At 40.2% G+C, this 25,858-nt stretch overlaps 1 protein-coding gene across 5 annotated transcripts in view; it reads left to right on the top strand.

Moving 5' to 3' along the window:
• Nucleotides 1–25,858, top strand: part of LOC149789950 (uncharacterized) — a 125,098-nt gene that overhangs the window by 82,482 nt on the left and 16,758 nt on the right. For all 5 annotated transcript variants that reach the window (XM_089972027.1, XM_089972025.1, XM_089972026.1 and 2 more), the window contains exons 7-9: nucleotides 550–665; nucleotides 2,491–2,627; nucleotides 5,056–5,177. In XM_089972027.1, the coding sequence (XP_089828153.1) occupies nucleotides 550–665; nucleotides 2,491–2,627; nucleotides 5,056–5,177 (375 nt within the window). The remainder of the gene's footprint in view (nucleotides 1–549; nucleotides 666–2,490; nucleotides 2,628–5,055; nucleotides 5,178–25,858) is intronic.

Here is a 25,858-nt window from a genome sequence, read left to right as displayed (position 1 = left end):
TCATTGCCATCTTCTGTGCGCATAGGTTTGAGTCTCGAGCTCAGTCAGTGTTGTACGTGAGAAACGTCTCACTAGATTCCCTTCCATAGGCAGCTATTACCAGGGTTTTCCTGGGTTCTTCCTCCACTAGTTATCATGGGCTGCAAAATGGTATTAAACCCTACAACTACAATTTTTAGGAAATGCAGGATTCTTGTTCTCATTTACACGATAAATGTGACCAAATAAAGCCTATATAAACTTACATGCATCATGCAATTTATTCAAGTGTATTAAATACAGGGCATCTATATACGTTTGTAAGATATCACATTTACAGTAAGTCTTTGTCAAATTAAATACAAGGCATGTATGTACATTTGTAAGATAATATGTTTACAGTACGTCTTTGTCAAATTAACAAGAGGAACATTGTTCCCACACTTATGTTTTGCGACATTATTGTATATGAGAATGAAAATCATAACATAACAAATTACAGAATAAAAAATATCAAACAAATGAAAGAGTAATATATGTCTAAATTATTTTTTTCACTTATGTCTACAGCCGATTCAACAGAGTGTTGAGGAAAAGTTAAACCAGGCAGGGATTCAGATGTCCACAGAGGAGCGGGATTTGTTTCTTAGATTTCAGCTTCAAATTGGCACAGCTATTTACTTTAGGTGAAAATAGCATTATTTCTTTGCTTTCTCCCCCTTAACAAACTAACAATTCTTCTTACTCAGTCTTAATCAGATCTCCACTTTTGTATGTGAAAATCTGACAGTGACAACTTAGCGGCCATGTTCTGGTGACCTATGTTATTATCATAATTTCTGATTTTACAAGCCAATCATATAAGTCTGTAATCTTTGCATTTGGGAGACTGAGCAGTATGGATGAAGAGCATCAATATGTACCAAATGATTTGATTCACTTTCATATTTCTGAAAGCTGCATTTCCATTCTCTAATTCAAAGGTCACCAGAAAATGATCCCTAAGCAGTCACGGTCAGATCTTCATGCAAGACAGTGGAGATTTAATTTTAATTTGATTGTTTTTCACTTAGGGTCCAAGATAATTTTTAAAGTGAGAAGGAAGATAATAACTAAAGGCATGTTTTATTTTACAGGCATTACATATAATTCAGTGCATTTATTTAGAGGTATTACAGATTTATTCAGGCGGTATGCATTGCATTTAACTATTTGCATTTAGTTGCATACAGGACATATATAGAAACATAGATATTTATAGTATGAGAAAAGGATGAATGTTTTTTCTTATTTCATTAAGGAAATTTTTTGATTTATGCATTCTTTAAACTATTAATATTACTAATTAAACCTGAAATATTTTGGATAGATGTTTTACACTTATTGTTACAAGGTTAATCTGTAACCAACCTATGTCGAAACTGCGAAATATGTTGGATATTTCCAAGTGGCTTTACGTTTCATCAGTAGCAGCAATCAAAATGTTTGAAATTGAATTGATCAGACAAGAAAATCAGCAGTGAATATTAAAATCCTTTATGTTCATCAGTGTTGGAATATTCCATCCTATTTTGTATGTATGCATCAACTCACAGGCAGAAACTTTGTTCCTGCAGTTTAAACATTCTCTTGCATGACTGCCCCAGTGGCCTAAGTGGTTATAGCATCCACATCTGAGGCAGGAGGTTGCAGGTTTGAACCCTAGTTGATTCATCCCAAAGACTTACAAAACAGTATTATTATCTCCCTTGCTTGTCGCTATGTATTACAACGTTAATGATGGAACTGAATCGCCTGGTGTCCAGATAATGTGAGTGAGTGGACACAATGATACATATCTGCAGCATGATGTCCTAGTGATATCACTATAAACTGCTGCACTGAAGACATCGTCCTACTTTGACTAAACGTGTTAAAAATTTGTTAAAAGAAAACCCCACAAAAAAAGAAAAACAAAGGAGACACTCATCCTGCACAGAAAAACAACGAATGATTTTTTTTCTCCACGTTTCTAAATAACAAATGAGGACTACACTCACACTGTCACATTGTGAACATTGATATGTACTGACATATTTTCCTTTGACTATTTTCCTATATTAGAAAACATGGGCATGACCATATAGGAATCTCTTAATTCTTTTACATTCTTGTCATGTGTGTCTTATATCTTTGCAAAGTAAACTTACAGGAAACCAGTTTCTTTAAAGTGATCAGAATGACCATGGAAACATTGTTGATTCATTGTATGTTTTTGTTGTAGTGAATATTGTGTTTCAGTCAGCGGAAATTTAAAGATAATGCCGCACCCAGTTAGCACTCCCTCAGGTGGGGAAAGCAGCAGTCACATTTTAGAGATGCTGAGGGGAATATCTAAAGTTTGAGATAAGTAGAGTTAGATGACTTTTAATTTGCAGCAGAAGTGGTGCTTTCTCTATATCAAAATGACATGTAGGGCAAGGGAGCTTTAATATCATGTTTACTTACAGCACAACGTATTTTAATTTTCAGTAATGATCCTCATAGGTTAATTGATGGCCAGGAGTCCCTCAATGCTACTGAGACATTCTTTGAGCAGATTCGCCCTGATATGAAGGACAAATGGCTTGAGTACAAACATCATGGAAAACTTACTCCTGAACTTATAGGTTTGTAGTTTCTATCTCATTTTATTAACTTTTCGTATTCTTCCTAAAACTTGTGCTATGCTATATACAGAATTTACATTAGTTTAATATTGATATAATCTTTTGACTTGATAATGTTTATAATGTTTGATTCACATTAGAGGTTATGGCATGGATACCTGTTAGCTATTGACATTTTCTAATTATTCCACGTTAAACACTGTGTGATTTTTGCTAGCCTATATTTTGTAACCAAATCTCCATGGAAATACATCTTGGCAATGGATTAATGGCTTGACACTTTAGTATACATTAACTTGCTCAATCTCTGTTTTGTTATTTTGTCCGGAATATACTGAGAGAGAGTTGAGACCATTATAAACTCATTCATGCCAATCGTTATGATTTTCACCAAATTATGCTAGATTTTATATGGAGTACTCTTTTTTGGTACATTATAAATAAAATAAATTTAAAGCAATAAATAGTTGTGTTTCTCAATTTTATTGTCATCTCTACTCACTGCCATTTAAATCTGAGAATACTAAAATGATGATAGCTGTATAACAATAGTGTAAGTGTACAAGATGTCATAGACGTACCTTTGGTTTTCTTATTTTCTATTTGTAGCAACCGTATATGACAGATTTGTAAGAAAACATACAGGTGTTTTTCTATATGCAACTTTGCCTCTCAGATTTATTATATTGATAGGGCAGTTAGATAGCGGACCGGTGTGTGCTTTTAAACAATTTGTCACCAGATGTTAAAGGAAACCGACTTTACGGTGTGGTTTATGGCTGTCATATGACTGAAAATGTTAGAGCAGATGGATATTTTGAAACTTCAAAAGATGTCAGATCAAAAAAGGACAAATCATCATGGCTTTACAAACTTTAAAAGAAGAATATGGTACTAATATAAAACATAATTCGGACTGAGTGCATCATCCTTATTGCATAATTCATTCACGACTTCAGGTTCACGATCATTCAGCGACAGTTACACATGTTGAAATGTGTGCTGAAAATAATGTGTCAGTATTTTTTGTTTTGTATTCTGGCTCCAATCTGCACGGTTATGACAAGAATTTCGACCAGATGTGTGTGTGTGTGTGTGTGTGTGTGTGTGTGTGTATGTATGTATATATATATATATATATATATATATATATATATATATATATATATATATATATATATATATATAGATAGATAGATAGATAGATAGATAGATAGATAGCGGACCGGTGTGTACTTATATATATATATATATATATATATATATATATATATATATATATATATATATATATATATATATATGACGATTTTATGCCCAAATTAAGCTTGTTGTCACTTTTATTAGTAGTAATTATGCTTACACCATTTGTGGGTTGGCATGTATGTAGACTATAAAAAATAATCAAGACCGGAGCAAGCTGTACATTTCCATGGATCTTTTGTAACAAAATTCCACCTGTGTTTTGGGCAGCAACATGTTTACTTTACTATGAACACTGGATTATCTGCTGAGCAGCAATATGCTTACTTTCCTATGAAAGTTGAATTGTTAGTTGGTCAGACAAAATGTATATTTTCCTATGTCCACTCCTGATGTGACTGACACCTTTTTAGATCCCTCAAGAGTGTACTGATGGTTGAACTTATTAGAAAAAGGCAGACAGCATTTGTATCCGTGTGTATGCCTGTCATATGACACATAGCATTTCATGTTAGAAGAGTTATCTTTCCAAACATTATGTTCCAAAGGATATTTTTCACTTTCGTAACTATGGTGGTTGTACGTTGATTGACACTGAAAGCAGTATAAATTGTTTCCGAAAACCTAATTTGAAACAGAAATCGATTTGAAATTATCAATAAATCCTAGATTGTTGCGAGATTAAATATAGATCAATACTTGCTAGCATTAAGGTGTGTGTGTGTGTGTGTGTGTGTGTGGTTCCAGTTATGTATGAATACTCAACCAAGATTAATTTAAGCCATGTATTGTACTGTAGCTTAGCTTGAACTGTTTTCAGTCATAAACAGAAGTCATAAAATCTTTATGTCTGAGAAAGTGATTGTAAACTGTCTTTGGTCCAAAACGAGTACAGTTTTATCTTGCATAATTAATGTAAACTGGTTTTGGTACAAAGCTCACGCACAATTTATTTCTATTATAATTATTGCGGTTACCAGAAAAGAACAACCATGTCATTGACATTCATGCAAGCATGACTCAGTAAACTTAACAAAATAAACATGCATTGAGACAGCTATTGAGTTTTATTTATCATACAAATGAAATGAAAGTCAACAATTTATGAGTCCCTGAGCATAAATATTTTCCTAATTCATTAAAATAGTAGGATTCAAGACTATCTAACAATCCATGTTTTATCAGAACCATTCATGTCAATCTAAAATTATGTTCTCTTCTCCAGATGTCATCTTCACAAAGGAGAGGAATCCAGAACTACACGACAAAAAGGATGAAACCTTGGGAAAGATGGAACAGTTAAACATCATTGTAAAGGCAAGATCATTCGATGAAAATGGGGTTAAGGTCAGTTAATGACGAAATATTTTACTTTTGACATTTTTGTTTTATTTGCAAATGTTGTCAGAGTCCAAATCTTAAAACTAACAACAACTCACTGAATAAATACCTCTAAAAAATGGTAAAACTAGTTGAAAATTAATAAGCTTGCAAACAAATTGTAAAGGATAAATTAATTTAATACTGCCAGATTTATTTCTCATCCGAGAATACTGATGACGTAATTCAGCTGTCATCCCTTCACAAAAGTCATGATTTTCTATGTCAAAGTATATATCTGGGAATGACATTTAGGAAACATTTCGTTTCTTTACATCATTAATTGATTAGGACCTGCATTTTGACATAGGTAAAAGTTTCTAAAATTGCATTTATTATGGACATTTTTCACAGGGTCATCATGTCATTCACAGGGCCATCAGGCCATTCCCAGAGTTATCAAGTCATTCAGTATTATGCATGAATGTGTATTTGGCAAAACATTTTCCTACCAGCATAATTTCACTGTGACATGTTATTGTGCCTACTTGACATTAACTTTGATTAAAGCAATACAGTTTGGCAGAAAATTTATAAAATGTGAAAATTCATGTTTTGTCTTTATTTCTTTTTTTTTTATCTAACTTCGTATTAAGGCCATATAATAGTGATGAAAGAAAAATAATTATAAACATGGTCCAAAGACTAGTGACTTTAAATAAAATCCCAAGCTCTGACTGAAATTCAGAAATCCTGGACTAAAATATGTCCGAATTTCCCCTTTCTAATATTGTCCAACAATTTGCAGTAGTTACAATTAGAATATAAATTCAATAGGGTTAAAATGGGTTTGAAGGAAATGCAAATGTCATTAGTTGTCATAACTACTTTCACTAGGGATTGGATAGTCCTGGTGTTCAAACTTCTCCGCTGGACTCTCTGAGTGAATCCTGGTCAGAACCGTGTTGAAGTATGTCGATTGCAGTATATGAAAAAAATTAAGTCCTTATATTTTTTCTGGCGTGTTTCACAAAGTAGACCTCCATCAACTAAGTGTTCTGGCATTTTTGTATGATGGGTTATGCTGATTGCTACCTAAATTAGCTTCAAAAATGAGATACACTTGAACAACTCCGACAACTGCATTCTAAATATGCAATGAAATCCGATTTCAAAGAAATGTTGCTGCTGGTCACAAACTTGTCAAACATCATATGGTTTAAACATTCTCATTCAAGGTGATGATATGTAATAACTTTTGTTCTTATATACGCATCTATCATCTCTTTGATTTACCTATAATGGGTTGTTCTACTTCCTGATCCTACCTATGCAAATTAGCACAATCATCGCAAACCACTGCATCCATCAAACATATCTCAATTAGCTTTTGTCACCCAATTAAGTAATGTGTGAAACGGTGGTTTATACCTGACCTCTTTGCCGTTACTTGCCGTTATTTAAACTGCTCATGAGTTAGTTTTACATCAGCTCCAATCATGACTGCGTACATGTTATGCATGTTACATGTAACAGGCGTATACTAAAAAGTGATTGTTTTTATCTGGTTTTGAAAATTACTGTAAATTGTGTTTTCTGGAAACATCACAGTGTCAGGCAGTTTTGGAGTACAAAATCGTATTTTATCATGTCACGCCATGATTCAATGGCATGTACAAGAGTGGTCTGATTTACATTGCGCATTTTCTGGCAGGTATGTCAACATCTGGAAAATAAATTCACACATTTCATCAGCGCAATTATAAGTTTCCTCAGGCAAATTCGAGTTTCTTCGACAAGCCCAATGGGCACCTCATTTATGATACAGGACAGACTCGGTCGAAAATTAGAGGGGCCCCAGGCATGGGGCTGATGGTTGTTTATTTTCTTGTTCATGTTGAGTTTAGAAAAGAAACAAATACAGGGACACATTAACTTTATTATTAGTCAAATTATAGCAAAAAATAACATGGATGGAAAAATGCTTAATGCCAACAAAAAAATTGTAATCTTCCACCACCACTACCCTGCACTTTTCCAAACAAAAGTACTATGAGATTTCTGGAGACATAATCAGATTTAAAGAAATTGGTCACCATTTTCTAACGTTATATGTAATGTCCTGTTACAAACATTTCTTTGCATTTGCTTTTTAAAAAGTTAACAGTAGAATGACAGTTTGACCACAGTTAACAGAAGGAAACCAATCATTACAGGAGTACAAGTTTTTTGAAAATTATGGTGGCCCATCAATCATTACGTGAGTTCATGAGTTTGAGAATGATGATGGTCCACAATGAAACATAGAGGCCCATCATCATTTTGACAGGATGGGGCACTGAACATTTGGTTAAGTATTGATTCAATCACAGGCAAAACTGCAAGCTACAATATTTGTTAGTTATCACAACAACTTTCTATACTATGACAATATTCCAACAATAGCACATAAGCTTTTATGTGGTCAACTGTACAATTTAAAGACCATATAGCTCATTATATTGGGTTTGTTTTAGTATAGACCTATCCGATGATAAGATTTATTTATTTCTTTGTGTCAGTCATGTTTGATTTAGGTTGTATAAATGCAGTTTATATTCATTTCTACATTGTTGAGACTATGTCCCTTATGTCGGCATACTTTCAAAGGATCTCAAGGTAAGTTTGGAATCGGCGTAAAGGCTAACCTACAGCAAGCTCCTTTGCAGTATAGTTACCTTTGTTTCTCGTATTGATTTGAGTATTCCTGCTGGCTGTTTATAAGACAACAGTTTATTCAGTATAGTTACCTTTGTTTCTCGTATTGATTTGAGTATTCTTGCTGGCTGTTTATAAGACAAAAGTTTATTCAGTATAGTTACTTTTGTTTCTCGTATTGATTTGAGTATTCCTGCTGGCTGTTTATAAGACAACAGTTTAATATTCAATATTCAGAAAGAAATATAAATAAGTAATTTAAATATTCATTTTGTGCAATAATGTCCATGAATGCATCATACATTTTTCCAGCCTTGTATCATGATTTTCAGTAAGGACAAAATTGTGTCATGAGTCATTAGGATAAAAACAGTTAAAAGTATGCATATAATCCAATATAAAAATGTTAAATCTCTATAAATCAATAACTATACAGCAAACCAATACATTTCTTAGTGTTAGCCTTACTTATATTATTTGCTATGTCTGTGCTTGTTGGGTGAATATAGATAGTTAAATACAATACGCAATTATGCTCTTTTGCACTCATGCAATACTCATATGTTGAGGTGACAGTCCTTACAAGTATTTGTATGTGTTCTATAATATAACTTCTTGCTATCGTGGACTTTCTATAGTATAAAACTTATCTTTCAGTATAGCAACAGTGATGTGTAATGAAACAAAAATGATTTGACCTTGTCTGATACTTCTGATTTTATTTACAAACGAAATCATTCATGATTGCTTCAAGACATAAAAATCTTTTTCAATACCTATTACTTTTAAGAAAATTTAATTTGTATGGCACGGATTGAAAATTCTTAGAATGACTGACTTCTGAATTCAAAAGTTTATTATTATTATTATTATTATTATTATCATTATTGTTATCATTATTGTTATCATTATTATTATTGCAATACTAGAAATCAGATATATTTTAAACACTATATTTTATATTGTTCTTCAATGGTTGCGACAGGACATGTACATACATTCAAAGACTTCACATGTTCATGATTACATCCCTGTTTATATTGGAAATCAAATAATATTATCCTATAGATAGTACAATAGTCAATCCCGTACACCATATACCTTTAATAATGTATAAGTGTGTCAGCACATATCAGTAGTAGTTAAGTGGGCCACCATAGGGACAATGGGACTTAGCATTAAAAACACCCCTGGGCAACTCTAGGGACAATGGAAATTTAACATGGAGAAAAACGCTGGGCCACTTTAGGGACAATGGGAATTTAACATAGAGTTTGGGTCTGTCTAGGGACAAGGGAAATTAACATGGGACTTAGCATTAAAAACACCCCTGGGCAACTCTAGGGACAATGGAAATTTAACATGGAGAAAAACGCTGGGCCACTTTAGGGACAATGGGAATTTAACATAGAGTTTGGGTTTGTCTAGGGACAAGGGGAATTGAATATGGGATTTTTTTTTTTTTTAAAAGTTTTTTTAAATTTAAATTTAAATTTAGAAAAGGGGTAGGCAATGGAAAGGCTATCTCTTTTCGAAAAATATGGCTGGCCCTGAAAAGGGCCTTTGGGTTTATGTTAATATTAATATTAACATAGATGGCATCTGTCACATCTTCTTCTTCTTCTTCTTAAACTCCTTCTAACTACCGGTCCATACACAAGTACCCTCTTGAGACATCCTTGTCTTTCTATGTAAACTCTCCTCATCCATTGACTAGTATCTGTCCTATCAACAACAGTCCACTTGGACCTGGCATACATGAGCATGTCCGTCTTAAACATCATGGAAGACACAAGGGTGGATGACTCAATGAGCGGGTACAAACACAAACACACAAACACAAACACACAAACACAAATACACAAACACATACGCTAAGAAACAATAAACAAATCCATAATCTACTATCCACACAATCGTACGTGAGCGGGTACAAACACAAACACACAAACGCAAACACACAAACACAAACACACAAACACAAATACACAAACACATACGCTAAGAAACAATAAACACATCCATAATCTACTATCCACACAATCGTACGTGAGCGGGTACAAACACAAACACACAAACACAAACACACAAACACAAATACACAAACACATACGCTAAGAAACAATAAACAAATCCATGATCTACTATCCACACAATCGTACGTGAGCGGGTACAAACACAAACACACAAACACAAACACACAAACACATACGCTAAGAAACAATAAACAAATCCATAATCTACTATCCACACAATCTTACGTGAGCGGGTACAAACACAAACACACAAACACATACGCTAAGAAACAATAAACAAATCCATAATCTACTATCCACACAATCGTACGTGAGCGGGTACAAACACAAACACACAAACACAAACACACAAACACATACCCTCACACTATCTTAAAAAAGAGTTAGTGTTTATATTCACACTACTCTACCTACACATTGGCAAATTGATGGTTATTTCTTTTCTAGAGTATTGGGTAGCCCTGAAAAGGGCTGTTTTTTTGGAACTTCATAGACACCTGGTTAATGGTGGCACCTTCCAGGCCTGGCGCCACATACACATCTTATCCCCCAGTTACTTTTTACTTTTTTGGGGGAGAGAGCAGAGGCAGGATATGTCGCTTCAGAATCTCAATTTTCGCTCTCTGGGATTCTGAAATTTATTCTTCTTCTCTTCTTTTCCTTCTCCTCCTCCTCTTCTTTGTTTCTTCTCTCCTCCTCTTTGTATCTTCTTTCCTCTTCTTCTTCTTCTTTATATCTTCTCTCCTCCTCTTCTTTTTTTCTTCTTTCCTCGTCCTCTCTTATCCTTCCCTCCGCCACAATGGCTTCCGCGGCCAGTTCATTCAACAGGCGCCTGGCATATTCCAGATGCACATGAAGTTCCAACAGTTTAGACAGTCTCGTGTTCATTTTTGGTGTTGATCAATCAACAAGGGTAGCTAGACTGCCCAGCGAGTTTCAATTTATAGTGAAAGCGCGGACGTGAAGGAAAACATCCCCCTAAAAAAACATAAAATTGATGTTACCTTCATCATGACCAAAAACAACAACGCGCGGACCTAAAAGAAACACTCACTCACTTTTTTATGCTACCCATCACTATTTTAATTTTTTTTATAAATCACTTCAATAGACTATCCACATACGCAAACCAATCCAATCTAACTCCAAATATACACCTCAAACACCAAAAAAACATGATTTTAATCTACTATTCATACCAACTTACTTAAGCACTTACTAACACAAAAACACATACCCTCACATTTTTTAAAAAAGAGTTAGTGTTTATTTTCACACTACTCTACCTGCACACATTGGCAAATCGATCGTTATTTCTTTTCTAGAGTATTGGGGTAGCCTTGTAAACGGCTGTTTTTTTTTGTTTGCTATGGCATTCTTTTTTTAGTTTCTAAGAATGTGATGTCCTCTGAGGATAGACTTTCTGGCGATAGGTCTGCTTCTTCGGAAAGAAAAGAAGAACTCTTTGGTGTCGATACGGCAATCGACAAAGCCTCTGTCAGGTTCAGGTTGCTGCTGCTGCTGCTGCTGTTGTTGCTGCTGTTGCTGCTGTCTGTGAAGTCTGTACTTCTCTGTCCATTCTTCTTTCTCCCTGTTCATTTCTTCTCTGAAGAGCTCTTCTATCAGGTCTTCAGTGATTTTTAACATTCTCACATTCTCTATTTCTTCTGGCTTCGGTATCAGACTGTGTCTGACCCTATGCAAATTCACGTAGGCATCGTTGAGTTTAGCTAGTTTGGAGCACATCTTCTTAGGAGGATGAGTCGACAATGGATGGTTAGACTGGAAACAACCCGGTTCTTAAAGTCAAAGCGCGGACGTGAAGGAAAACATCCCCCACACGGTTTTTGAGTCGCAACGTTTAGTGAGTGTCATGAGAGGGATAGTAAGAAATGAAAGAGAATCAATCCAACATTCTTATAGCTAAACAAAAGGCAAAGGCATTTTATTCAAAACACAACATTTTTTATTCAAAAATCACTTAACACTAAACAACAACTCTAACATTTTTAACAATAATCCAACATCATAACATCAAACAATTTTTTTCAAAACACAACATTTTTTTCCACAGTCTCATCACATTCCATCTTTAAAGTTTCTCCACTAGGTAAAGAGGGATAACAGTCTTCCATGGTTTCTAGTAATCTAGGATGACTTCTCTCAAACTGTTGATTTCTATGGTATTATCGAATTCTGCATACAGGATGACGTTCACTGTTTCATCAGGGTCTCGGTCTTTAAACTGAATTTCCACACGAATCTGGCCTGATTTTATAGGGTGGAAATGTCCCTCGTCGCTGCCTTGGTCTGGAGTGAAATCAAAAGCCCACAAAGCGTAGCCTCCTGCATAATCCTCGTACGTAATACCGTGACTGGTATTGGTTCCTAACTGTCCGGTGGCTTCGTACAGGGACAAGTACGATCTCAAGTAATTCTTCTTGGTAAAGTCAGGTTCAAACGGTCGGGTACACACGGTTTTGCCATCGAGACTGACTTCGATTTTGGACACGCCAAAGTGTTGAAAGTAGAAAGGATTTTTTTCGGCAGCTCCGTTGAAGGCTGTATTCTCGACGATACCAACGATCAAACGTTTGGGTAACTGTCCTTGGAACAGATGATCTTCGATCATGGATCGCTGTCCCTTGGGAATGGTGAAAGTTTTCACTTCCACGCGTCGTATGGGATACTTGGCGGTCGTTCTTCTCAACGCCTGACTGATGTCGTTTCCCACTTTAGGTAACACTTCTACACGGCGTACGTAGAGTCTGGCTTCTAGGATTTTGGTTTTGTAACCGTCACTATCAGCCATCAAATGGAAAGCGGCACTGCTACGATTCAGTCTCAGGCGGACATCCACCCCGTTCAGCAAATACTTTTCTTGCAGCCACATGTCCAAATGCAAACGATCCATCAGTTCTAAACTTGTGTCGGCTCCCGTGATTCTCTTTCTTCGTTCTACAAATCCATCATTGTTGTCTTTCTTTTCATCAGTTTCCAATATTTCAAACTTGGTAGGTTCGTCAGCTTTCCATACCACACAGGCATTGAGATGAGTGTTCTTGGCATCTATTCCGTACGTCAAGAGATTTTCCAGGTAGGCACGATAAGGGTAAGTATCCATGCTGCTACTGACCAGTTTGTTATTCAAGTACAAGTCCACTCCACTGAACAAGGAATGCATGAAATTGTTGACGGGAGCTACTGCTTCATCGTCTATAGCACCTCCAGTCTTATCTAGAATTTTGACTTTCAGGTACAAGTAACTGCTATTCAGATCGATGTAATCTTTGGGCTGTCCTTTGATTTCAAACTCGATGGGAGCGGAATCGGACAGTGAGGAGACGGGGTGAAATTCCACCCACTGGGATTCTTGCATGGTCATCATGGTAGGGGGCATGGCAAACAGATCCAGTTCCGTCTTGGAACAAGCGCAAGATTCTCGGTGCATCATTTTTTTGTCTCGAACGGTTCTTCTTTTCTTGGCCTTTCTCGCTTGAAGTCTGGTGAAAGGGTGTTTTCTTCGTCGTCTCTTTCTGCCTTATCCTTGCTGAATGCCTGACTCGGTAGCGTGCAGGGCATTTATAGGTGTCTCTCGGTGACCCAAAATGTCTTTGCCCGTTTGCAGCAAGACATTTTTGCCTGCCCTCATGAAGGCTTCTTTAGGGTTTTGTTTGTCGATGATGACATTTTGGAGAAATTCTTTGCCTTGCGTCAGTGCTGCATCTTTCAAGGCGTGCAATCCGCGTGTCACCATCGGTTTCAATACCGGGGCCACCGAACGAAAGGCCGATTTTAACATGTCTCCTAAGCCGTGTCCTCGCTGTCGAGCAACCCCTCGGTACACTGGATACATGACTTACGAGTCGTGAGAGAACCGTTTTCGAAAATGGAGTTTCACCGTGACTTTTCCTTTGGTGAATGGAATATTTTGTCCCAAATCTCCTTTTATAGCAATGTTGACCGTGTCCAAATACGACTTGCTGACCGGCAAATAGTGAGGATGGACAAATTCGCGGTGGACGTGGTAATTGTTTCCACCTTCCTCGTCAGTGTTCGTGGCAGAATCCACTTTGAAAGGAATGACACGCAGTAACGGCACGGAGGTGTGTCCCACTACGTTGTACTCCACCACATCGGAATACACGAACATCAAATTCAGTCCTTGGTTCAGTTTTACCGGGGCACGAAATAACTTGCTAAAAGACTCGTTGTCGTAAACGATGGGTAATCCGTTTTTCTTGAGCATGGTCTTTCTCATGTCCATGTCTCCGCCCAACATGTTAAACAATTCAGGACAAAATAAAATGGACAGGATTTTACTCCGTTCAAATTTCATCAAGAAGCGACGAGCTGCTTTGTGGTACTCCATGGTGACACTTTTGTTGACATGCTCCAAAGCTTTCAGAAACACGACATTAAACCTGGAGGCTATGGTGCTGACCAAATGTTGACCACTAAAATAATAGCCTGGGGGAATGAACAAGTGATAGGTGGTGTACTTTTGTGTACGGGTTTTCTTGTCATATTTGACATTGTTATCCATCCACTGTTGCATTTGCTCGTCATGAACTACCACATCAAAAAAAAAATTGATTGGGAAGGACATTGAGGACTTGGGTCGGGTGAATCATTTCTACTAAAGCCACTTCCCAATGGGCTTCGTGATCTAACTGGATGGCTTGAGGTAATTTGGCCGTGTAACAGCACAACGTGTTCTTGGGAAACACTTCCATGGAACTGTCACTGGGTAAAGTTAAGTAAAATTGGTTTTGGTGACTCATAATTCCAGAGTTATGTGGCTGTCCGAGGGGTTACTGGACGTCAGAGGCGTGTCTCCGTCTAAAATGGGGTTCTGGTTGTGATTGAAGAGGTGACTGGCACTGGCACTGGACACAAGGTTACCGGGGTTCCTGTTCGAGGTGAATTTCAGGGAGGGATTAGGAAGCAGGTAACCGATGCAACTGCTCAATAAAATGGTCCACAATTGTTTGTCTCCTTGTTGCAAACTCAAATTGGCGATGGCTGCCCCGATGACACAATACACCACGAAGATTTGGCAGAAAAAGACGATTTGCGTTTTAGGCACACGTTCTCCACACCACACCCACAAGGATTGTTTTTGTAAATCTTGCACAGAAGAACTAGGTGAAGGAGGAGTGGTCGACGTAGCTGCGTCTGCTGTGTGAAAGGGCATGATGGTCACTTCTTTTTATAGTCGATGACTTGCGAAGCGTCGATCCAAGAATCGAAACTGGGTGGATATCTTTTCCAACGTACTTTGACTTCTTTGACACGTCGTTTGCCCACTTTACGGGTTCTGCGTTCGAGAATGCTTTCGATGTCGTACACGTCGTCTTCTTTTTTGGTGACACGTTGTAACTCGGGCAAATAAAACGTTCCTTTGAGCACTTCTCCGTTCATGTCTTCCAATTTATAGACGGCAGGATGACGGCCATGCACTCGTCCAGTGACGCGAAACAATTCGGTTGTCCAGTTAGGTAAGTAACCTTTGTCGAAAGTGCGTTTGGTTTTGCCAATGCGCACCCAATCTCCTACGGCCAACTCTCCACTTTTCTTGGGGACAGCCCTCGTCGGGGACGTACCAAACAGGCGCTCAAACACCAACACTTCGTTTTCGGGAGTCACGTCTTGCGGGGCACGTCCGATGCTTCGATGGTAAGATTGGTTGTACGCTTGCACCAGGTGCGGTAAGATGTCGATGTACTTGAGAGTGTGGTGATGCGTAAAATATTTCCACATGCGTTCTTTCAAAGTTCGTTGAAAACGTTCCACGATGCTGGCTTTGGTTTCGGGATTCTCGGTGGTAAAAAAATGAATGTCACGTTTCTTTAATTCTTTTTGGAAAGCTTGGTTCAGAAATTCGGTGCCTTTGTCCGTTTGCCATCGAAGAGGGTGACGACCGCTTTGTTTCAACACCCGTTGCAGGGCTCGCACTTACTCGCTGCTCGATTTGGAAGTCAAGGGCACGACCCAGGCAAATTTGGAAAAGACGTCGATGACACAAAACAAATATTTGTAGCCACGATTGTAGCTGGCCAAATGAGAGACATTGGCTAAATCGGCTTGCCAGTGATGATCGATGCCTTCCACTCGGGTGCGACTTCTGGCAAACTTGCGTCGAATGGGTTTGTGTAAAGTGTAGGTAGCTTGTTCTTGTAACCATCGTTGCACTTGAGGTAAACGGAGACTTTTCAGTCGCGTTTTGGCAGCACGATACAATTTTTGAACTCCTGCGTAACCTGCAGGATGGGAGGGATCGTAGTAAATGCTGGCTAAGACTTTTTCCATTTTTTTGTGTTGGTTGGTGTGTTAATAAGACACCCACTCTTGGAGGATGCTACTCTTTTTCTCTTGGGGTATTTTCTTGGATTGCAATGCTTTGCGTGTGCGGCCAGCAATAGGTGTCGAAGAGGAGAAGGATGTCTGAGCGGGGGATATCGGTTCTTGTTTCACTTCTGTCTTCACTTCTGTCTTCACCTTCTTTTTCTCTTGTGATGAAGAAGGGGTGGTCATCATCTTTTTAATCCATCCAATTCTGGAGGTAGGTGGTGTTGTTAACTTGCGTACTTTTTCTGGTGGAGTTTGAAACCCTTCTTCTTCTTCTTCTTTTCCTTTTTCTGTCTTGGTCACTGGTACTGGTACTGGTACTGGTGATGGTGCTGGACTTTTCATCAAGGTCTTAAAATCTTTCAGAGTGGGTAGAGCTGTTTCGTCTAAAGCTTTCTGGTGAAAGAGTTGCAGTCGTTGCAAGAGTTGACCGTACTTTTGCGATTTTTCTGTTTCGGACAAATCTTGACGATCCATCAAGGACTGCAATTCGTGTTGTAACTGGGGCATCTCGCTGAAATCGGGATTGGGAGGTAAATGCGGGGTGTGCTGTTCTTGCCACCGATGGTATTCCATCCATCGTTTGTAAGGCACTAAAGCTAGTTTTCGTCCTTCCACTTGGGTGTCAGGGGTCGATTCTGAGATCTTGGGACTTCCGAAGGCCTTTTTATCTTGCTCCCACCAGTCCTCCCAACATGGTTCCCAAGACTCCTTTCAGTATGGGGCCTAACAAGAGAGGTAAAATACCTCCACGTTGCACTAACATCTTCTTTTTTTGACGAATGGGAATTTTCTTTCGAATCATTTGGCGAAGAACGTGACGATGTTTGCTTAAGCATTGTTTCTGGTGTTTGGACAAAGGGATCGTGCCTTTCAAAACGTTCAAACAACATTCGCACACGGTATCGATGACCTCTTTGGAGGCTGTTTGAATGAGTTTTTTTCGTAGGGGTGGAGAAGCTTTGGACAGGACAGATAACATGTCCCCATGTTTGGCTAAACGTGGTGGCAGTCCTTTCCTTTTCTTTCCTTGGGATTTTCTGGAGGGTGACATCTTTGAGTCTTCAGGAGCACCAAAAAAACACTGATACCCGACTTGGTCACAGGCCTTTTTTATACTGGAACGCGTCGCCACTGATTGTCTTGACGTCGTATCAGTTTGAGGACAGGCATGACACGTCTTGCAGGGGTACGTAACGGACTAAATCGAGCCAGTTCTTGCTTGGACAAATCCAGTAAACTTTGTAACATGCCCGATCTTTCTTGGACTTTGATTTTGGGAGAAGGTACTTTGTGAGCTTCAGCCACTGCCGCTAAATTGGAAGGTCCTGCCACTGGGGAAGTTCTTTTGGGGGTCATCAACGGAGAAGTTCTTGGTGTGATCAACGTCTCCAAGTACTCTTCAGTTCTGCGTGTCATTAACGGAGAAGTGGACAAACGTGAAGCTGCCGGAGACGCAGTCACCGCCGTGGCAGGTCGTGGTTTGCGAGTGTGAGGTTGCGTCCTGGCCGAAGTGCCTCTCTTGCGACTAGTTATCTGTGGACTTTTCTTTTTCTGGGGGCTTCTTTTCTTTTTCCGGGGTGGTGGTGGTGTCTTGTCAGAGGAGGGTCCTGCCACTGGAGAAGTTCTCCTTGGGGACCTGGTCTTTTTCTTCTTGGGGCTTCGTTGGACTTTTGTCTTGGGGATAACTTTGGGGGTATTAGGATCCCATCTTAAGAGTGAGCGAATGATGACCCCTCCTAGAGTACCGCTCCCTCCACGTTTCAAAATGATTTTTTTTTTGGTTTGAGTGTCGATGCGGGGATCGGCCAGTTGGACCAAAGCGACTTTGTTTCGATCGAAAAAGCGTTTGGTTTGATGAGGAATCTGAATGATTCCTTGGAGTAATTGACGTGCCGTCACCGTGAACCATCGTAAGACTTCTTTGAGACTAGCTTCTAAGACACGAGCTCGTGTTTGTGGATCTTTTTCTCGACTGATGCCATACAAGGCACGAATCAATTTGACGGGAAGATGCGACTGAAGGGACGTCATGTTCGCACTGAGAGTGAGACAGACGAAAAAGGGTCTGAGGTTTTTATAGATTTTTTTTATGGGGAGTGAAATGAAGTCGAGGACGGAGACGTGTACAGGACAGGCCCTCCGTCTTGGCACCAGTGGTGAAACAAGTGGGTACGAAATCGCAAATCCTCAGGAGTCGTAGGTTTCAAATCGACGAGTAAATAGGCGTGTGGCGTTTGAGTGGCATCTTCGTACGCCTGAGTCAGCCAAGGCGTTCCTAACTGTTTGGCTAAGACTTGCACTTGCGATTTATCTCGAGGGCTTTTAAACAAGACCACGTAATGCGCATTGAGACTGATGGTGCGATGGGCTTTACTTTGTTGAAACAAATTTTGGGTGATGTAAATGACACTGGCATTACGGTGATGCCCTTTGCGCGTGAACCACAGTTTAATTTCTTCTTCGTCTTCTCCTAACATGTCGTCGAAAATGACCAAATGGGTTAGACGGGAGTCAGAGACGATGCCATCGTCTTCTTTAGGAATGCCTTCCACAAACACGATGGAATCGCCTTGACTTTCTCGCAAGAGGCTGTACGCCGATTGCCACTCTTTGTAACACCACACGATTCGTTGAGGGGGTCGATCGATCAAATGATGTTTATGTTCGATCAAACGTTTGACGAATTCGGTTTTGCCTGAACCGCTAGGTCCAGCAATGAGCATGTTAAAGGGATGGCGAAGATACAAAGCCTCCCAACAACTGGCACGATCTAAGTGTTCGTCGATGACTTTGACAGTAGAGGAAGAGGGAGCAGAGACAGCAGAGGTAGCCATGGTGTGAGAAATGTCACTTGTGACACGAAAAACAAACAAGACAAGAGTTTATATACTTTTTCAGAACACGTTTATTGAATGTTTCAAACATGAATACGAAAGACAAAAATGCATAAAAGCCAAAGGCTTAAGTACAAGAATAAAAGGCACATGATAACCATGAACGTGGAATAAACACAAGTGTCTGTACAACATGTTTTGGGTAAAGTTCTAACCAGTTCTATAGTAGGGGTAAGGTCACACAAGTGTCCTCCCGAAAGGGTCTTTCAGGCCTGTCCACGACAGTCCTGTCCTGGGTGACGGGTTCTTCTGGCACCGTCACTAACACAGGTTGAAAAGTAAATTTTTTCCTTGAATAACTCTCGTGCATACTGGGCCACCTCTTGTGTCCAAGCCTCAAAACCCTGGTCTCGGTGATGTCCAACATTTGACTCCTAACCAATCTGGTTTCTTCTTCGTCAACGACATGGTAAGTTACTTCAATGAACAATGAACTATCGATCTTGCCTAGGGTTCCTTTTCATATACAGACCAATACCGACGTGACCGTACGGTAAGGTGAAGTGATTGGGAAGTCGCACTCGCTTCTGGTATACAATTTGATAGACTTTTTTCCAAGGGTCGACTGACGATGTGGTGAGTGGGTAAACGTACAATCTTGTTCGGTTGATAGGTGGTCACTTTAAAGTTTCCATCCTCTCCCGATTGCAAGGCTTCTTTCAATACCCCAAAGTTGACCACTCGACTGGTACGATGATTCAGAGTCAGTCCTTTCACTTTGCACGTCGTGTGCACTTCTCCTTGTTTGTCCCGGTATTCGTAGCCGTAATTTTTCGGACCACCACTGACGAAACTTAGAATCTTGTCGTCGGGATGCTCGTCTATCCAGGCTCCTAAACGGTCTCCTTCGATGTCAGGGTGCTGTTGAATCGGGTGATGGATGTAAATGCAACTGTCCGTGTCAAAGTACAGGACGCGTTCTTCTAACAGTTCTAAAGCTTCGTACAATTTTAAGCGAGCATGAGCTGTCACGTAAGCCGCAATGATGACGTTTCCAAAAGGGTCGTCTTGTACAAAGTCCAGATCTTCCTCGTAATTGACCAAGATCAAATCCTCGCGAACGACGTCCACGTGTTTCATGTATTTGGTTTTGTCGTGAATCATCTGGAAGTAGCGGGAAGGTTCTGTCAAATATTCCGTCTTGGGTAAAAACGGTCATTGTGCCATTTTACCCCACAAGAAATTTAACATCACTTTGGCAAACGATCGCCTGCCTTCGTTTTTTTCGATGTGGTCTAAAGAGATGCCTTCTTGTGCGTAGTATTTCTCTTTGAATTGTATTTGGTCTTCGGGAGTGTGACACCTGGAAGGATAGCCGCTGGCTTCTTGTTTCAGTTTCAAAAAGGCATCCACGTAGTCGGCGAAAATGCCTTTCTGAGTAGGGTCACCCTTGTGGTACTGTTGTGTCTTGGGAAAGTGGCAAATTTCGTACACTTCTAACAGTTGGTATCCCATGTCCAGAGCTTTGAACAATTCCACGCTGACCCAGGTTCCCGTCAAGGCACGTTCTTCCTGGCTGTGATGGCAAGGTTGGTCCTGGTTGCACGTTTCGGCACAAGTACGGCACAAGGGAAACATCAGTTTGCCTTAACAATGGTGAGGTAAGACGGGATGGTATAGGTTCGTGGGAGGCAAAACTTTACACTTGATCAAGCCTTCGTATTGTCGAATGTTTGTCAGGTCGATGTGTTCCGTGAACAATTGCGTGTGCCCTACAGGAAAGCGACAATATTTGCACACGTAGGGATACAGCGAACACACGTCCAAGTATTTGATTTCTTCTCCTTTCTCTTCGTCGGCTTGGTACAGCAAACAGGTGGCATTGGTCCTTCCTCCGTACAAACTATCCCTCAGTTTCAGCGGGTCCATGAACTGGTAACTTTCCACGAGGCGTTTAAACTCGGGATCGGTTTTCATACGGTGATCGTACTCGTGTTCCCACATTTCCACCACTTGGTATCCTTGCTGTTCTAACTTTAGGCGTCGCTGACAAGTGTCCTGGTACAAGTCTTCCATGGTTCGTTGCAAAAACTGATTTTTAGTGCCACGGTCAGGGTAACAGACGGGTCATCCGTGAAATAAGCAACCGTTAAACTCGTACACGATCTTGGGTTTTCTAAGTCCCAGCCATCTACCGAATACGTTCCGATGGTCTTTTCGCCTCCTCCGTTGCGGGCATGCTGAATCCATTTGTCTTCCTTGTCGCACAAGTAATGTAACCAACGTAGGGCTTTGACCGAGTATTGACGCTTGACATAGTGGGTCGTTTGAGGACTGATGACAGCCACGGTGTTTTCAGGCATGAATCGTTGGCGGTACACTAAGGAACACGATTTGGCAATGGTGCAAGCTTCTTTCAAAGTTTCGACCCCTCCGTGTTCCATGAACAGTTCTCAAAATTTTCCACAGCAACGTCGTAAAATGTCCACGTCGGAACGACAATACTTTAACATTTCTTCCTGAAAGTCGAAAGGGTCTGAGGCGTGAGCTTGGTACCAAGCGTAGAAAGCTTCTCGTTGTTCGGTACGCATGTTGTCGGGGTCGTAATAGTGAGCCTCAGGCAAATGGGGTAGAACAGCATGTTGATTGGCTTCCGTATTGAAAAAGTGTGGAAAGTACCCTTTAGCCATTTCTGTCATTCCAAACGTTTTAGGCATTCGGCTCAAAGGCATGGCCAAGTAACTCATCGAATCTTTAAACTGTACTTGTCCCACTTGCATGAAAATGATTTTGGCTCCGTTCAAAATCACTTTAGGACGTTCGGTGCCATGTTCCGTATAGTACCTCAAAAGAAACTGTCCATCGTATCCGGAGAAATTGTGAGCCATCACCGTGGCATGACGATGACAATCTCCGTAACGTTCGATGTCCTCTTGGCTCCACGTCTTGTCGATGGGGTCTAAGACCCATTGGGCAAAATCGGCTAACGTGTTTGGTCCCCGAAAGATTTTTTCACGTCCTCCAGGAATCTTGCTGCAGTGAGGGCAATGACTGAAGATAGGTTCTTGAATGCACTTCTCGCACGCTCGATGAGCCACGCAGAAATTAGGGATGTGAATGCCGGTCTCTTGCATGCATTCGAAATCGAGAAAGATGAAATTGCCTTTCGTCTTGTGACCGTCCTCTTTCTCTGGTGGGGGTTGGTATTTTTGCACGTAACATTCGTGTTCCAAGTCCACGATGTGGTGACAAATGTGACATTTTTTCTTTCCTCGACATACGTGTGCCTTGGCATTGTTGGTACGTATGCCTTGTCTACACGTAGGGCACAATCTCAGGAGTTGACAAGCACATTTCTTCTGTGAACCTTGTGTTTTCAAATGTTGTTGGTAACAGGTAGGGCTGACAAACGTGCGCAGACAAGTCGAACAAGGCACTGGTTCTTCGCTCAGACAGGGTGGAGAGGCCAAACATCCTGAGCATTTCCATCCACAATGTTTGTGTTGCTCTCGATTATTATAACCATAGTCACATTTCTCACAGTAATATCTGTATCCCAGGAATCCGGTGATACTGGTAATGGTATCGAAATGGTCATCGTGATGATAAACATGAATGCATTTTCCGTCCTTAAAGTCTTGGCCTCGAAACAACAGAGACCCGCGCATTTCTTGAGGGTGCACTTTCAAGGTGTAGCGTGGAGCTAGGGCATCTTGCAATTTTTGCATCTCAGGAATGCCACAGGGTGTGTCTTTGGACAGGCCAGCTTGTTGCAACAGGAGTTCTGCTTCGTTTCCTTGTTTGGTTCGGTTCGATTTTCGAATGTTCTCCCAGGTTCTTTTCCATTCTGTCGTGTCGTTCTTGTTAACATAGGTTCGTCCCACCACGATGGCACGGGCTAAACACATCTGGTCATGACGATTGTGAATTTGGACAAGACTACGCTTAATGCTGCGAAGCTCGTTCACCAATAACATCTTTTTGCGTCCTGTCCCTTGAGGAAGAGAGACGTGGGCCATTTTCAGTGTGGCTTTACCATCGGTGATGTCAAACTGGTCATTAGATTGTTGTACGTGTTGAATCTTGTCCATGATTTTGGAAGGGGTTAGTTCTGCAGGTCTGCTAAACTCGATCCAAACAGGGGATTTCAAACCGTCGTGATCTATGGATAGTGTCAAGCGATCGTCTTCTTTGGGTTGACATTGTCGCTTGAGTGCGGTGAGCAAAGAATCCCACATCTCGGTGATGAACCCTTCTGCTTTCTCCAAGGGTACGTCGGCCTTGAAATCTTTAAACTTCACCGTGTAGGTGTAAGCCGTGGTTCTAAATTTTCTAGAGGAGCGCTTTTCCGTCTCTCGAATGGAATAGTATTTTTCAGGGTTGACTAAGGGTGACGGACTTGGTTTAGAGGTTTCAAATTCTGGTTCACTCATGTCCTCTTCAAAATCACTGGCATGAATCTGTGCCAAGATTTCAGCCCTGGTACGAGGCGATAGATCACGTTTCTGCCTCTTACTTTCTTCTTCTTCTTTCTTCTCGAATGAATGGGATCGTTTCATCTTGAGTGCAAAACGTCAAATGACTCAAGTTTAGACACCATAGACTAATGTATAGTCTTGGCAAACCAGCGTATATAAAAAGGGTGTGTGTCTTGTCCTTTCACTATTCATTTCACTCTCAAGCTGAGCACAACGATGGAAGAGACTACCCAGATGGAACGTTTCGTCAGAGCTTTGCGAGGGGTCATTAGAAAATTCTCTTCAGACCAGCCGACGGACTACTCTCCTTCCTTTCGAGATAAAAGTCAAGATACTTGCTATATCTGTCAGAAGAAAGGGCATTGGTCTTCAGAGTGTCCAGACCGTCAAAAAAAAAAAAAAACGGGCTGAAAAAGACAAAAGTCAAGATACCTGTTATTATTGTAAAGAAAAAGGACATTGGTCTCCAGATTGCCCAAAAAAGAAACAAGAGGAGTCAGAAGAAAAGAAGGATTCTTCAAAAGAAGAGAGGGATTCTTCGGAAGAAGAGAGGGATTCTTCAGAGGAAGAAGAGGAAGAAAGAAGACAATTCTATTTAAAAGAGGCAAAGAAACAGGAGAAGAAAAGAAGGGAAGAAAATGAGGAAAAAACGGTAAAGAAATTCAAAAAACAGAGAGACTAAATAATGAAAAAGAAGAAGTGTACGAACTTTTTAAAGTGTTCTGTGGTGAATTGTGAATTGGATTGTAAAAAAATGGATAAAAGAATACATGAATGATATAAGGTAAGTGTCTTTGAGTTTTGATTTTAAAATAAGAAGCTACACTCACGCACTCATACACAGACACGTACTATAAGGGTAAAATGGGTGGGTTTATTTTTGAGTTATTGGCAAATTGAAATTGTATTTCTTTTCGAGAAATGTGGGTGGCCCTGAAAAGGGCCTTTTTTCCTTATGGTGTAGGAGTGAGTTGAACCAATCAACTTTAACTGCCTTAAGCCTTTGCCACGGCCAAGGCCTACTTCTGATGATTGGGTTGAAATCACTAAGGGTGGTACGACAGGCTTAGTCACTGGGTTGGCGTGTTTAGCTCGGGAAGGTCGTATTCTCTTCGGTCGTGATAAAGAAGTCTGATACATTTGTTTCAGACTTCTTAACTCCGCTAAAATGTCCAACAGTACCGTAGCCGTTTGATTTTCACCCTCTTGTTTCTTTGCTGCTACTTCTTCTTGCTGTTGTTGCTGTTGTTTTTTTCTTACCTCTTCTTGTTGCTGTTGCTGTTGCTGTAGGAGAAAAGCTTGTTCCGCTTCCTTTTGTCGTTGCATAAATTTCTCCAATTCTTCTTTCTGTCTCTGTTTAAAATTCTCCACTTGCGGTAATGAAGAAGGTAACGAAGGTTCCGGAACAAATTCTTGTGAGGTAAGAAAATCCACAAAATCCCAATGTACCTCTTCTGAAAGTAAGTCCGGGTTCCCTTGGGCAGTCTCCCCTGCTGGTGCACCCCAATAGATCGTTTTCTGAGTTTCCGTCATGTTGAATCACTGTCGCATAGATTGACTGCACACAAGCGCTAGCGAATCTATATAGACCAACTGACGTCACAGACTACTCTCTTCAGATTGGATGCGGGCTGACTGAATTTTGTAACGCGTGTTTGGATTGGTGAATGAACTCAATCCGTTTCAATCCTGCCTCTACCTATAAATAAGCGCAGTTCAGTGCATTGATTCACCTGTTCTCGTCGCTTCAAGATGTGGACCGATGTGCAATCTTCTACGCTTGTGTCTTCCATGATGTTCCGGACGGACATACCCATGTATGTTCGATCGAAGTGGGCCGTTGTCCACAGGACAAACACCAGCCTGTGGATACGTAGGATCTACGTAGAAAGACAAGGATGCCTGAAAAGAGTGCTGATTTACGGACCAACAGTGAGACGTAGCCTAAGGACAAGAAGAAGACCAATGCGGTACCATTTATGTTAATGAATACATTAACATAAACCCAAAGGCCCTTTTCAGGGCCAGCCATATTTCTCGAAAAGAGATATCCTTTCCATTGCCTACCCCTTTTCTGAATTTAAATTTAAATTTAAATTTAAAAAAACTTTTTAAAAAAAATAAAAAAATCCCATATTCAATTCCCCTTGTCCCTAGACAAACCCAAACTCTATTCCCATGTTAATTTCCCTTGTCCCTAGACAGACCCAAACTCTATGTTAAATTCCCATTGTCCCTAAAGTGGCCCAGCGTTTTTCTCCATGTTAAATTTCCAGTGTCCCTAGAGTTGCCCAGGGGTGTTTTTAATG

This window comes from Sinohyriopsis cumingii, chromosome 10 (assembly GCF_028554795.1).
Source record: "Sinohyriopsis cumingii isolate HCF-2022 chromosome 10, ASM2855479v2, whole genome shotgun sequence".
NCBI lineage: Eukaryota > Metazoa > Mollusca > Bivalvia > Unionida > Unionidae > Sinohyriopsis > Sinohyriopsis cumingii.
This window is presented reverse-complemented; position numbering and strand designations above follow the sequence as displayed.